Below are 14,302 nucleotides of genomic sequence, written 5' to 3'. Positions count from 1 at the left end.
AGACAGTTGCAAAGAAGAGATGTATTGACCATAGCCTCGGATTTTGGAAAGGCATAGTTTGGTTAAATGGGTAATCAAGGGAATTACTTATAAAGGGCATGTGTTCTGAGAGATATAACTAGGCATTATCTCTTCCTTTTGTTAGAGAAAAGTCTAGATAAATAGCCATCCTCCGGTATGCTCAAAGAAAGATCATTAGAAATTATTTGGAGAAATAAATCAATTGAGACAGGATGTAACAATTTATATAAGCACTGGTCAAAGATGTTATATAACTTTTCCACTAAATAAATCTCTTCTTTAAGCTTAGTTCAATCATTTTTTATTCACTCACTGGTGTTCTATTCTAATGGCAAAAAAATGACAAGTACATTATCCAAGTTCCAACCTGGATATCCCTTGAGAAAATCTTCCAAGGCAGAGTCCTGAAAAATCCTATTGTCACTTTACCTTGGTACAACAGCAACTTCTAAGCTAAGATTTTAAGTGCTTAAATGGATCTACTGTTTTAGCATTTAAAGTCAGTACACTTCCAAAATACAGATTAGGAATGGAAGTGACACAGAAGTGCCTGTTGATGAAGTTTGCAATTAATTAGCAGAATCTGAAAACAATACAAAAAATACTGTTCATCTAATTTACAGCTTGTCCTATATTTTAGCTCACTTATCAATGGGTGCCAGTCAAGAGCTTTGTGTATTATTTCTATTCAACAAATAACAAACCTGCCTATTTGTTAGTAATAAAATAGTACCTCCATGGTGATGCTGTTGGCACAATGCAGACAAAGCATGGATGTTCTGAAATGCTGATAGCCAAGAAATCAAGAGAATATTCCCAGTTGATTTATGTAGGATTGAATCATTAATACCGACTATTTTCCATTTTGCTTTTACTTCCTATGTTTAGATTACCTATATATAGTCGATGGATCTTTTATATGCTTTACACTGGTCAATTTAGGCAGTTTCGAAACAGATAGCTAATAAACCAAATCAATTATTTTTCAAGTATCCCAGGCTCTGGTCAATCCATACCTTCTCTGGGATTGTTCAGCAGGTTATTGCTTAACTTTCAAACTTAATTTTGGCGTCTTTTTTAACTGCTGAAATATGTAAGTAATGGTCCAACACTTATAAGATAAAGAAAGAAGATAAATTTAAAAGTTATCATTAGCTAATACTAAACTTAACGGGATAGAATGAATTTTAAAGACATGATGCTTTGAATCTTAATTTCTGTAAAATGAAGATTCAGAGGTAGGAATAACATATCATGTCTTAAAGTTTAGAGGAACAAAGTAAGATATTTCAGGAATCAGTTACATACAACAAAAATTGTAAAGAGGAAAATAACATTATTGTAGACAGATTTGTGACTAGAATGTTGGCCTTTTGGACAATAAGATTTGCAACATAGGAAATGTGGAAGAATATGAAAATACATCAAAACAATTACATTGAGTAATGTCTTTACTATTTTGATGTTTGTAAGGAGATGACAATACTAGTGTGTAAAAGATGTGGGGTCAGAAGGGATCAGCAATTTTATTTTTTAATAAACTGCTGTTTATTCTGCAATGGATTCCAAGCCAGGCTGAGTAGGACTATTTATTGAAAAAGACATTACAAACATAAGACGGTGCTGATTCACCTGTGGAAGCAAGATTCATCTTTGCCTTTGTCTTTATCTGTTAGGAATCCTGAAAGTGTTTCCCATTTTTTATATTCTTTAAATCAATTGTGCACATCTAAAGGACATTTATACTAGAAACATGCAAATTCATCAACTGCTATGACAGCAAAATAAAGAGATTACTTTGCCTTTTTCAAAATGTCAACAAATGACCTTTAATTGTAAATAAATTAAATGTTTTATCAAAATAATATATTTGAAACAAGCTGTCATCCCAGTTCATGTACATACTTAAAATTTATTTGAAAACAAAATAGAAAGTCTTGCACTTGCATAGTACTTTATCACGTCACTTAGACATATTTTCAATCAATCAACTTATATGCAGTTAATTACTTTGAGGTACAGTGATTATTGTTAAAAACAACTGCTGGCCAAAATGTTTAGACACAGGTATATCCTATCCGCTGAATAACCAATTAATCTGTTTTTGGTAATGGCAATCCAGGGTATAGTGTTGGTCAGAATTCCAGGAAGAACTGTTTGTTCTTTTTGAAATGCTTTTTGGTATATTTAATGTTAACATAAATATAGTGAAATGCTGTCATTTAAAGTAGAGGTGATCATCCATCTCCAAACCCAAGCAAATCCAGCTACTTGGGGTACCATTCAACCATGCAGATACTAAATCATATTTTAAATACACAACAGAAGCTATCACAAACATTCCTGAAATATGCAACCATTGAGGTAAACAACCATGTGAATAGACATCTGAACATGTACCCACACAGAAATGTCACCAACACATGCAGTTATTCAAACAAAGCTAAACATGATCAGTCAAATATTCAGCCATTGAAACACAGCATGTCAAACTTAATCAAATCAGTTAAACACACAAATAAATAGCTATTCAAACATACTCTTCGGAGGGTCGGTGTGGAGTTGTTGTGCCGAAGGGCCTGTTTCCACACTGTAAGTAATCTAATCTAATATAGTGAGACACATAACCATTCAATGATACTGCTACTAAGACATAACAACTAAAGTTCACAGTCACTCAAAATCAGAAATACAATCTTCTCAAACATACATTCATACAAATACAATCAGCTATTCAAAATAGCAAGCATTATTTAGAAATATTTAAATGCAAGCAACACTGTCACTCAGAGCATGCATGTTCCATGAACAAAGATGCTGAACACTTTGCCACTCAGAAGCGCAATCAACTAAACATTCAGCCACTCAGACATAGAAGTAGTTACCCAAAGTAGTTACACAAATATGCTTACACCCAAACCTCAGCACGCATAGAGATAAGCATTGTTCCATAATCTACCGTCACAAGGGACAAGATTTTCCTGTTGCGATTGAGAAACTTAACATCAGAACTGTCTGGTCGAAAGCAATTTCAAGTTCCATTATTAGTGTGAGTAGCCCATTAATTGGTTGGAAAGGTTGCTGCTAATTGGTGACAGAACTGATAAGAGTGCTGCTCTAAGTGCAATAGAACTTAGACTTATTGAATTGCAGTGATTGACGTGGAACATAAGCAACAGAGAACTGGAACACAGGGCAGGGGTTCTACTCACTTCACAATTCAGACCTAGAGTTCCTCTTTTTGAAAGCTAATAGCAGACGGCCACCCTCCCAGACCAATAAGGTGTAGTTATAACACAGAACTGAGAACATAAGAGTAGGATCGGAAATACATGAGGACCCCACTGCCTGCAAGTTTCCTTTCAAGACTGTCACCATCCTGAGTGGCAAATATATTGATTCTATGATTACTGTTGCTCAGGGTAAAAATCCTCAAACTCCCTCACTAACAGCATTGTAGTTGTACCTACACTAAATGGACTGCATCAGTTCAAGACGGCAGCTTACCACTACCTTCTCAAGGAGGAAGTGTGGACTGCAGATGCTAGAGATCAGAGTCGAGAGTGTGGTGCTGAAAAAGCACAGCAGGTCAGGCAGCATCTGAGGTGTAGGAGAATCAACATTTCGGTTATAAGCCCTTCATCAGAACACTTTCTCTTTTTCATCAACACCATATAAATATGCCAGATATGTAAGCTTCTGTTCTTTTATTGTGAGGTAGGAAAAGAAAAGTAGTAGTGAAGGAAGGCAAAAGTGAAAAACAGCACTGAAATGGAGTTAATGTTTCCATGTAGCTTCAATTTCAATGAAGAGTCATATTGACTTTGAAATGTTAACTCTATTTCTCTGGATCAGTGGTGCTGGAAGAGCACAGCAGTTCAGGCAGCATCCAACGAGTAGCAAAATCAACGTTTTGGGCAAAAGCCCTTCATCAGGAATAAAGGCAGTGAGCTGGAAGCATGGAGAGATAAGCTAGAGGAGGGTGGGGTGGGGATAGAGTAGCATAGAGTACAATGGGTGAGTGGGGGAGGAGATGAAGGTGATAGGTCAGGGAGGAGAGGGTGGAGTGGATAGGTGGAAAAGAAGATAGATAGGTTGGACAAGTCCAGACAAGTCATGGGGAGAGTGCTGAACTGGAAGTTTGAAACTAGGATGAGGTGGGGGAAGGGGAAATGAGGAAGCTGTTGAAGTCCACATTGATGCCCTGGGGTTGAAGTGTTCCGAGGCGGAAGATGAGGCGTTCTTCCTCCAGGCGTCTGGTGGTGAGGGAGCGGCAGTGAAGGAGGCCCAGGACCTCCATGTCCTCGGCAGAGTGGGAGGGGGATTTGAAATGTTGGGCCACGGGGCGGTGTGGTTGATTGGTGCGGGTATCTTGGAGATGTTCCCTAAAGTGCTCTGCTAGGAGGCGCCCAGTCTCCCCAATGTAGAGGAGACCGCATCGGGAGCAACGGATACAATAAATGATATTAGTGGATGTGCAGGTAAAACTTTGATGGATGTGGAAGGCTCCTTTAGGGCCTTGGATAGAGGTGAGGGAGGAGGTATGGGCACAGGTTTTACAGTTCCTGCGGTGACAGGGGAAAGTGCCAGGATGGGAGGGTGGGTCGTAGGGGGGGCGTGGACCTGACCAGGTAGTCATGGAGGGAACGGTCTTTGCGGAAGGCGGAACGAGGTGGGGAGGGAAATATATCCCTGATGGTGGGGTCTTTTTGGAGGTGGTGGAAATGTCGGCGGATGATTTGGTTTGTGTGAAGGTTGGTAGGGTGGAAGGTGAGCACCAGGGGCGTTCTGTCCTTGTTACGGTTGGAGGGGTGTGGTCTGAGGGCGGAGGTGCGGGATGTGGACGAGATTCGTTGGAGGGCATCTTTAACCACGTGGGAAGGGAAATTGCGGTCTCTAAAGAAGGAGGCCATCTGGTGTGTTCTATGGTGGAACTCATCCTCCTGGGAGTAGATACGGCGGAGGTGGAGGAATTGGGAATACAGGATGGCATTTTTGCAAGAGATAGGGTGGGAAGAGGTGTAATCCAGGTAGCTGTGGGAGTTGGTGGGTTTGTAAAAAATGTCAGTGTCAAGTCGGTCATCATTAATGGAGATGGAGAGGTCCAGGAAGGGGAGGAAGGTGTCAAAGATGGTCCAGGTAAATTTAAGGTCAGGGTGGAATGTGTTGGTGAAGTTGATGAATTGCTCAACCACCTCGCGAGAGCACGAGGTGGCGCCAATGCAGTCATCAATGTAGCGGAGGAAGAGGTGGGGAGTGGTGCCGGTGTAATTACGGAAGATCAACTGTTCTACGTAGCCAACAAAGAGACAGGCATAGCTGGGGCCCATACAGGTGCCCATGGCTACCCCTTTGGTCTGGAGGAAGTGGGAGGATTCAAAGGAGGAATTGTTAAGGGTGAGGATCAGTTCGGCCAAACGAATGAGAGTGTTGGTGGAAGGGTACTGTTCGGGACGTGTGGAGAGGAAAAAACGGAGGGCTTGGAGGCCCTGGTCATGGCGGATGGAGGTGTAGAGGGATTGGATATCCATGGTGAAGATGAGGCGTTGTGGGCCAGGGAAACGGAAGTCTTGGAGGAGGTGGATGGTGTCTTGAACGTATGTGGGGAGTTCCTGGACTAGAGGGGATAGAACAGTGTCGAGGTAGGTAGTGATGAGTTCAGTGGGCAGGAGCATGCTGAGACAAATGGGTCGGCTGGTGGGGGCGGAAGTAGTGGCAGACACGGCAGTAGGGATGGTGGAAGTCACTGATTGTGTGGTATCAGCGATGATGTGAGGGCCGGAAGGGGGTTTGGGAGTGGCCATGATGGGGGCAGAAGTGACATCATCAATCAGTGTGGGGGTGGAAGCTGCATCAGCCACATGGCTAATGGCGTTTCCGAGGCTGGGGGAATCTTCTGGAATGTTTGAGGAGCGCTGGTTATGGAGGTGGGTGGATAAAAGTTTGTTGTACTTAAAGTTTTTGATGTTTGAGATGGAGTTGAAATACTGTTTAGGGTAAAAAGAGGTCTGCAGATGCTGGAGATCACAGTTGAAAATGCGTTGCTGGTTAAAGCACAGCAGGTCAGGCAGCATCCAAGGAATAGGAAATTCGACGTTTCGGGCATAAGCCTGAAATACTGTTTGTTGAGAGTATGAATTCTCCTGAGGATGTAGTACAGAGTGGGTCCTTTGCAATTCTGAGAGAGTGTGGCCCTTAGCTGAGGCAGGGCTGACTGGAGAGAGGGTAGGTGCCGGCACATTGCTGCAAGCGTGGACCGGAGGCCGGCACATTGCTGCAAGCGTGGACCGGAGGCCGGCACATTGCTGCAAGCGTGGAGCGGACTCTATTTCTCTCTCCACAGGTGTTGATGGACGTGCTGAGTTTCATAGAACATAGAATAATACAGCACAGAACAGGCCCTTTGGCCCTCGATGTTGCACTGACCAGTGAACTAATCTAAGCCCATCTCCCTACACTATCCCATCATCATCCAAGTGCTTATCCAAGGATTGTTTAAATCTCTCTAATGTGGCTGAGTTAACTACATTGGCAGTTAGGGCATTCCACACCCTTACCACTCTCTTAGTAAAGAATCTGCCTCTGGCATCTGTCTTAAATCTATCACCCCTCAATTTGTAGCTATGCCTCTTCATACAAGCTGACGCCATCATCCTAGGAAAAAGACTTTCACTGTCTACCCTATCTAATTCTCTGATTATCTTATGTCTCTATCAAATCCCCTCTGAACCTTCTTTCCAATGAGAACAGACTCAAGTTGTTCTGCCTTTCCACATAAGACCTTCCCTCCTAGTAAATCTCCTCTGCACCTTTTTCAATGCTTTCACATCCATCTTGGAAAGCACAAGCAGTTTTTGTGTTTATTTCAGATCTCCAAATCTGCAGTTCTTTGTTTTCCTTATAACATTAAAACAGAGTCTTTGTACCATTGTTTATGTGATAATTTTTCAGATGCAGCACTTCAGTTTTCTGCTGTGAATTTAATCTACAATGCATCTGCCCATTTCACTAGTTGACATTCTCATCATCTGCTTCTATCCTGTCTGTTAATGTGGCTTTGAAACTCACTTATAATTGCTATTTAAGAATGCCTGGCACCTGCTTAGAGTAACAGAAGGGTATTTGCAAGTATCACTTGCAGTTTAAGAACTTTTTTCTAGAAAAGGTAACTAGGATATAAGCAATAATGTTACAATGTGTTGCAGAAGGTTAGTGACTTTAATATGGTAACTTTATATTCCTGATGTATGCATCTTGAAAACTGATCTGTCAAAGTAATGGTAACTCCTCTGAATGTCAACAGGCAGTGGTTAGGTTGTCTGTCTGTCTGTCACTGTCTCTCATTGGAGATGGTCATTGCTTGCCATTTGAGTGGTGGGTATGTTACTTGTGACTTTTTAGCCCATGCCTGGGATATTGACAATTCTTACTGCATTTGGACATGGACTGCTTCAATACCTGGGAAGCTGCAAATGGTGCTGAACATTGTGCAATCATTGGCAAACACCCACTTTTGACCTTACGTTGGAGGGACCGTTACTAATGAGGCAGCTTAAGATGTTCTCTTTCAAGGGAAGCAGAGAACTTGTAGAGATATTCCAAGGCTGAGATGACTGACCTCCAACAACCAAACCATCTTCCTGTGTGCCAGGTCTGACGCCAACCAGCAGAGTTTTTCTCCTGATTTCCATTGAGTCCAGCTTTGCTTGGGCTCATTGCTGGCACACCTGGTCAAATGCAACCTTAGTGTCCAGGGCAGTCACTTTCATTTCACCTCCTGAATTCTCTCTTCTGTCCAAATGGCAGTTAGGAAAGATCACAAGTTAGTAAATGTGGAAAGATGGCTCTTTTAATTAATAATGGTATTTAATGCATGAGAGACGGGTGACCTAAGTTCAAAAATCAAGGTGTAGAAGTGATTAGGGTAGAAATGAAAAATTACAAAGGCACAAAATCACATGTGGGAGTGGTGTGGTCTCTGAACAGTAACCATGTGGTAGATTGGAGTATAAAAGAAGAGATAATAGATACTTGTCAGGAAGATACCATGATAATCATGGGAGTTTTAATCTTCATAGACTGGAAAAATCAAATGGTCTGTATGAAGTGTTCATGGTTTTTTGGCTCTGGAACATTCTGTTTGAAGAAACAATCAGAAAAAAGGCTATATTAAAACATAGACCTGGTATTGTGCAGTGAGATAGGATTAATTTATGACCTCATAGAGAAGGCAGCCCTACATAATAGCAATCATAATATGAATTAAATTTACATTCCATTTGAGGGGGAGAAGAATGTGTCCAAAACAATTAATTTTCACATAAGTAAGGGCAATAAAGAGAGCATGAACACAGAGCCAGCTGAAGTAAACTTGTCAGTTAAGCAAAGTAATAGGTCAATAGAGATGCAGAGGCAGACATTTAAAGTGATATTTCAGAAATGCAGAGTGGATGCAAGTGCAACAAGAAAGAAAAGCTCTGAGAGGAGGACTCACTTTCTTTTGGTAACAAAAGAATGTTAAATATAGTATCAAGCTTAAAGAAAAAACACATTGTGCAAAAATGTGTGGCAGGTCAGAAGATTGAACAGAATATTTCAACAAGCAAATAATTATTAAAAGATTAACAAGGAAGGAAAATTAGACTGTGAAGAAAGTCACATTTCACCAATTTATTGGAGTTCTTTGAGGAAGTAATAGATGTGGATAAAGGGGAACAAGTGGATATACTGTACATAGATTTCGAGAAGGCATTCGATGAGGTTTCAACATCAGATGTTATTAGAGAAAATAAAAACTTATTGTGTAGTATATTCACATGGATAGAAGATTGGCTAGCTAACTGGAAACAGTAGGCTTAAATGGGTCATACCAAAAGATATATCCCAGGGATCAGTATTGAACATAGAACAGTACAGCACATTTCAGGCCCTTTGGCTCTCTCTATTGTGCCAAAATTTTATCCTTCTCTAAGATCAAACTAACCTACACTGTACTATCTTCCATGTGCAGACCCAAGAGTCGCTTAAGTATCCTTAATGTATTTGACTCTACTACCACCACTTGCAGTGCATTCCATGCATCCACCCTTTCTGTGTAAAGAACCTATCTCTGACATCTCCTCTAAACCTTCCCCCAATCACCTTAAAATTAGGTCTCCTCATGATAGCTATTTCTGCTCTGAGAAAATTTCTCTGGCTATCCATTGTATCCATGCCTCTCGTCAACTTGTACACCTCTATCAAATCACCTATCATCCTTCTTTGCTCCAGTGAAAAAAGCCCTAGCTCACTCAACCTTACTTAATAAGACGTGCTTTTCAGTCCAGGCAGCAACCTGGTAAATCTCCTCTGCACCCTCTCTAAAGCTTCACATCCTTCCTACAATGAGGCAACCAGAACTGAACACATTATTCCAAGTGACGTCTAACCAAGGCTCTATAGAGCTGCAGCATAACTTTGTAGCTCTTAAACTCAATCCCACTGCTAATGTGAAAGCCAGCACACCATATGCCTTCCTTATAACTGTCTCAAACCTGGGTGACAACTTTGAGAGATCTATGGACATGGAGCCCTAAATCCCTCTGTTCCTCCACACTGCCAAGAATCCTGCCTTTAACCCTGTATTCTACATTCAAATTCAACCTTCCAAAATTAATCACACTTTTCCAGGTTGAACTCCATCTACCACTTGTCATCCCAGTTCTGCATCTTGTCAATGTTGCAATCTACAGTAGCACTCCACACTATCCATCAGTCCACCAACCTTTGTGCCATCGGCAAATTTACATCTTTGCCTGCAATTTTAAAAGATGAGAGACTTAATAAACAATCCATGTCTTTTTCAATATATAATTTCAGTTGCTTCACAGTGTAAACATTTGCTATAAATTCTGTGTTTTACGATCTTATACTCTACAATCACCTGATGAAGGAGCAGCGGTCCGAAAGCTTGTGCTTCCAAATGAACCTGTAACCTAATGTTGTATAATTTTGAACTCAATTGTACAAGACACTGATAATACTACATCTGAAGTACTGTGTACATTATTGGGTTCCATTGACCAGAAGCTGAACTGGACTAGCTATATAAGTACAATAGCTATAAGGGCAAGCCAGGGGCTAGGAATACTGCAGTGAGTAACTCGCCTCCTGAGTCTCCAAAGCCTGTCCACCATCACAAGAATATCCCAGGAGTATGGTGGAATACTTCATACTTGCCTCAATGACTGTCGCTCCAGCAAAACGCAAGAAGCTTGAAACATCCAGGCCAAAGCCTATTTGATTACACTACATCCACTCCCTCTACCACCGATGCTCAGTAGCAGCAGTGTGTACCATCTGCAATGTCCACTGCAGATATTCACCAAAGCTCCTCAGAAAGCAACTTCCAAAACCGTAACCACTACCATCTAGAAGGAAAAGGTCAGCAGATACATGGGAATACCACCACCTGCAAGTTTCTCCCTAAGCTACTCATTATTCTGACTTGGAAATACGTCCGTTCCTTCAATGTCACTGGGTCAAAATTCTGGAATTCCCTACCTAACAGTATTGTGGGCCTACCTAGATCACATGACTGTAGTGGTTCACTACCACTTTCTCAAGGTTAACTAGTGATTGGGAACTAAATGCTGGCCCAGCCAGAATTGTGTCCCATGAGTAAGTACAAACTGGTATTTTAAAAAATTCAGTTACCTGTTCTTCAGTAACACCTGGCCTTATCTATTGACATGCTCTTAGATTTGTACTATTCCTTTCTATTATGATGTGTTTATTATTTCTCATATAAATATTTTCTTTCCTCCCTTGTCCCTAATCATTGATTTACGACATCTTCTGAAATTTGATCCTTTGCCCCCATGTTTAGTGTAAAATCTTCCCTACTTCTCTCGGATATGGCTCACTAGAACATCACTGCCAGCATGGTTTAGATGCAGACTGTCCTAACAGTCCCAAGTTCTGGTTGTATGAATTGGAACCCACTTTTGCCATAACAGTCCTTGAGCTATATAGTCTTATTTGCCCCATTTGCACATGACTCAGATGAGAATTGGTTCAATAGACAGAGATTATTACCATTGATGTTCTGCTTTTTAATTCAGTTTCTAGCTCCTCGACTAATTATGCAGAATATCTTTCCTTGGCCTGCCTATGTTAATGGTACCTACACAGATCATGATGATTGTACCCCTTCCCTCATGCTATAAGTTCCTCTCCATCCCTGAGCTAAGGCCACCCCTGGCACTGGGCATACAACATAATAATCTAGAGCTTCACTGTTTGCTGCACAGCATTGTGTCACCACCCCTCATTTCATTGTTCCTATGACCATGATATTCCTTTATGCCCCCCGACTTGAATTGTTTCCACTTGTTCTGAAACTTGAAAGAGTTCAGAAAAGATTTACAAGGATGTTGCCAGGGTTGGAGGATTTGAGCTATAGGTAGAGGCTGAACAGGCTGGGGTTGCTTTCCCTGGAGCATCGGAGGCTGAGGGGTGACCTTATAGAGGTTTACAAAATGATGAGGGGCATGGATAGGGTAAATAGGAAAAGTCTTTTCCCTAGGGTCGGGAGTCCAGAATCAGAGGGCATAGGTGTGACCATAGGGTGAGAGGGGAAAGATATAAAAGAGACCTAAGGGGCAACTTTTTTCACACAGAGGGTGGTGCATGTATGGAATGAGCTGCCAGAGGAAGTGGTGGAGGCTGGTACAATTGCAACATTTAAGAGGCATTTGGATGGGTATATGAATAGGAAAGGTTTGAAGGGATATGGATCGGGTGCTGGCAGGTGGGACTAGATTGGGTTGAGATATCTGGTCGACATGGATGGGTTGGACCGAAGGGTCTGTTTCCATGCTGTACATCTCTATGACTCAATGACTCTAAGTTGAAATATCATCAAAGGTGTTGGATAATTGTGATAAGGCTCCTATACTCCTCACTCTGGGTCTCCTTGCCTGTGTCACACATGGTCACACACACCTTTTCCTGACCATTGATCAAATCAGAAGATCCTGCCCTAAGATGTGTGACAGCGTTCTGGAATAAAGGTGTTTCACAGTTTCTGTAATTAATCTTTCAGCTCATCAAATCTGAACCAATGTTGCATGAACTGCAAACTTAATGCAGATGTGTTTGTTCCAGATCACACTGGTATCTCAGAGTTTCCACATTCTGCAATCTCAACACAACACCTATGCCATTACGGCCAGGTACAGAAAAACAGTTTAAGTGGTTTCCTGAATTAATTAACTTTGGCTGCTCTCATGCAGAATGGAGAACTGAAAGGCCAATTATAATCTCAGTAGGTAATCTATTTGCATCAAAATTTTCTGAAGTTCTAATTCCTAGTGAAAACAATCTGGCCCTACAATACTTTACACATGAAGTCTTAAACTCTGGAAATATTCTGACCATCTTCCCCATTCTCCCTTCAATACATTTGTACAATTTATTTCAACATGTTTTAAACAAAACATTCCCGTAAAACTGTGATAGTAGCTTTGGTATCCTTTGAGCTTACATTCGGAATGAGCTTGCATTGTTTCAAAATAACTGGGTTAGCCAACTTACGATAAGATGCTTCTGATGTAGGCGTAGTATGAGCAGCAGTATGGAGGTGAACCTCTGCAGCAGTAGGAAGATATGCAGTCTTCACAGTGTGCACTGAAACACTCTGAATCATTCAATAACAGATTCTCAGTATGTAAAATGTGAAAGCAATTAAATGAATGCTTTTCACTATTTGAAGCATTATAAAATGACAAAATAATTTAATTCAACCATATAATTTCTCTCAAGCTACAACTGCACTAAAATAAATTTATTCTAACCTCACTCCTCTCATGAATATAGTGGTATGGGTTAGTAAGTTTGCAGGTGACAACAAAATTGGTGGTGTAGTGGGACAGTGAAGAAGGTTATCTTGGAGTACAATGGGACTTTGATCAGATGGTCTAGTGGGCTGACAAGTAGCAGATGGAGTTTAATTTAGATAAATATGAGGTGTTGCATTTTGGTAAGGCAAATCAAGGCAAGACTTCTACATTTCATGGTAAGGTACTGGTGAGCGTTGCTGAACAAAGAGACCTTCTAGAGAGGTTCACAGCTTGAAAGTGGAGCTCCAAGTAGACAGGTTAGTGAAGAAGGCATTTAGTATGCTTGCCTACATTGGTCAGTGTGTTGAGTATAGGAGTTGGGAGGTCATATTGTGGCTGTGGACATTAGTTAGGTCACTTTTGGAATAGTGCATATTAATCTGGTCTCCCTGCTATAGGAAGGATGTTGTGAAACTTGAAAGGGTTCAGAAAAGATTTACAAGGATGTTGCCAGAATTGGAGGGTTTGAGGAATAGGGAGAGGCTGGAGAGGATGAGGCTATTTTACCTGGAGCATCTGAGGCTGAGGGGTGACCTTTTACAAGTTTATAAAATCATGAGGTGCATGGATAGGGTGAATAGTAAAATTCTTTTCACTTGGGTGGGGGAGTCCAAAGCTAGACTGCATAGGTTTAAGGTGAGAGGGGAAAGTTTTAAAAAGGTCCAAAGGGGCAAAGTTTTCACACAGACGGCTGCGCAAGTATGGAATAAGCTGCCAGAGGAAGTGGTGGAGGCTGATACAATTACAGCATTTAAAAGGCACATGGATAAGTATATGAATAGGAAGGGTTTAGAGAGATAAGGGCCAAATGGAACTAGATTGATTTAGGATAACTGGTCTGCATGGACGAGTTGGATTGAAGGGTCTGTTTCCCTGCTGTATAACTCTATGACTCCATGATGACTTGTCACTAGTGGATCCTAAACTAGAGAAATAAGTATTCTGTTATACTCATATCAAAGCCCTTTAAAACTTAAATCAAACCTCCAAATCGTACGGTTCCCTGCTCCAGGGAAAATAGTTTCATTATAACAAAAATCTCCATTTACACAGATCTACTGTTTACATGCTACCTAGTTTGGCACACTGTAACACCTTAAAAAAATTCTTCCTCATCTGTTTATCGACTGTTTGGACGGAATTTAAATTTAACTTCATGAGTTCGTTTTCCGATCTGAGTTTAAAGAATTGTCTAGGGTAAGTATTTTTTAAAAAACATTTAATGTTTGTGCCAAAGAGTTCACCTTTAAATTTCTCTTTCTGAACTGAATATTTCGTCTCTGATCTTTCCTTAAAAGAATGACACTTTTTTCAGGTTCAGGCAAGCACGATTTCTCAGTAGTGTTTCTTAAGCTGTTTTTGTTTCCCACCTGAAAATACATTGAGAAGACACACAAAAA

General features: G+C 40.9%; 1 protein-coding gene across 1 annotated transcript in view; it reads right to left on the bottom strand.

The window, feature by feature from the left end:
- Positions 1-14,302, bottom strand: part of cyyr1 (cysteine/tyrosine-rich 1) — a 43,843-nt gene that overhangs the window by 20,975 nt on the left and 8,566 nt on the right. Inside the window, exons 2-3 of the mRNA XM_060832830.1 lie at positions 14,147-14,192; positions 12,598-12,700 (exon numbers count right to left, since the gene is read on the bottom strand). Coding sequence (XP_060688813.1) covers positions 12,598-12,700; positions 14,147-14,192 — 149 coding nt within the window. The remainder of the gene's footprint in view (positions 1-12,597; positions 12,701-14,146; positions 14,193-14,302) is intronic.

This window comes from Hemiscyllium ocellatum, chromosome 12, assembly GCF_020745735.1.
Source record: "Hemiscyllium ocellatum isolate sHemOce1 chromosome 12, sHemOce1.pat.X.cur, whole genome shotgun sequence".
NCBI classification, from domain to species: Eukaryota; Metazoa; Chordata; class Chondrichthyes; order Orectolobiformes; family Hemiscylliidae; genus Hemiscyllium; species Hemiscyllium ocellatum.
Note: the sequence above shows the minus strand (reverse complement) of the source record. Positions and strands in the feature narration are given on the sequence as shown.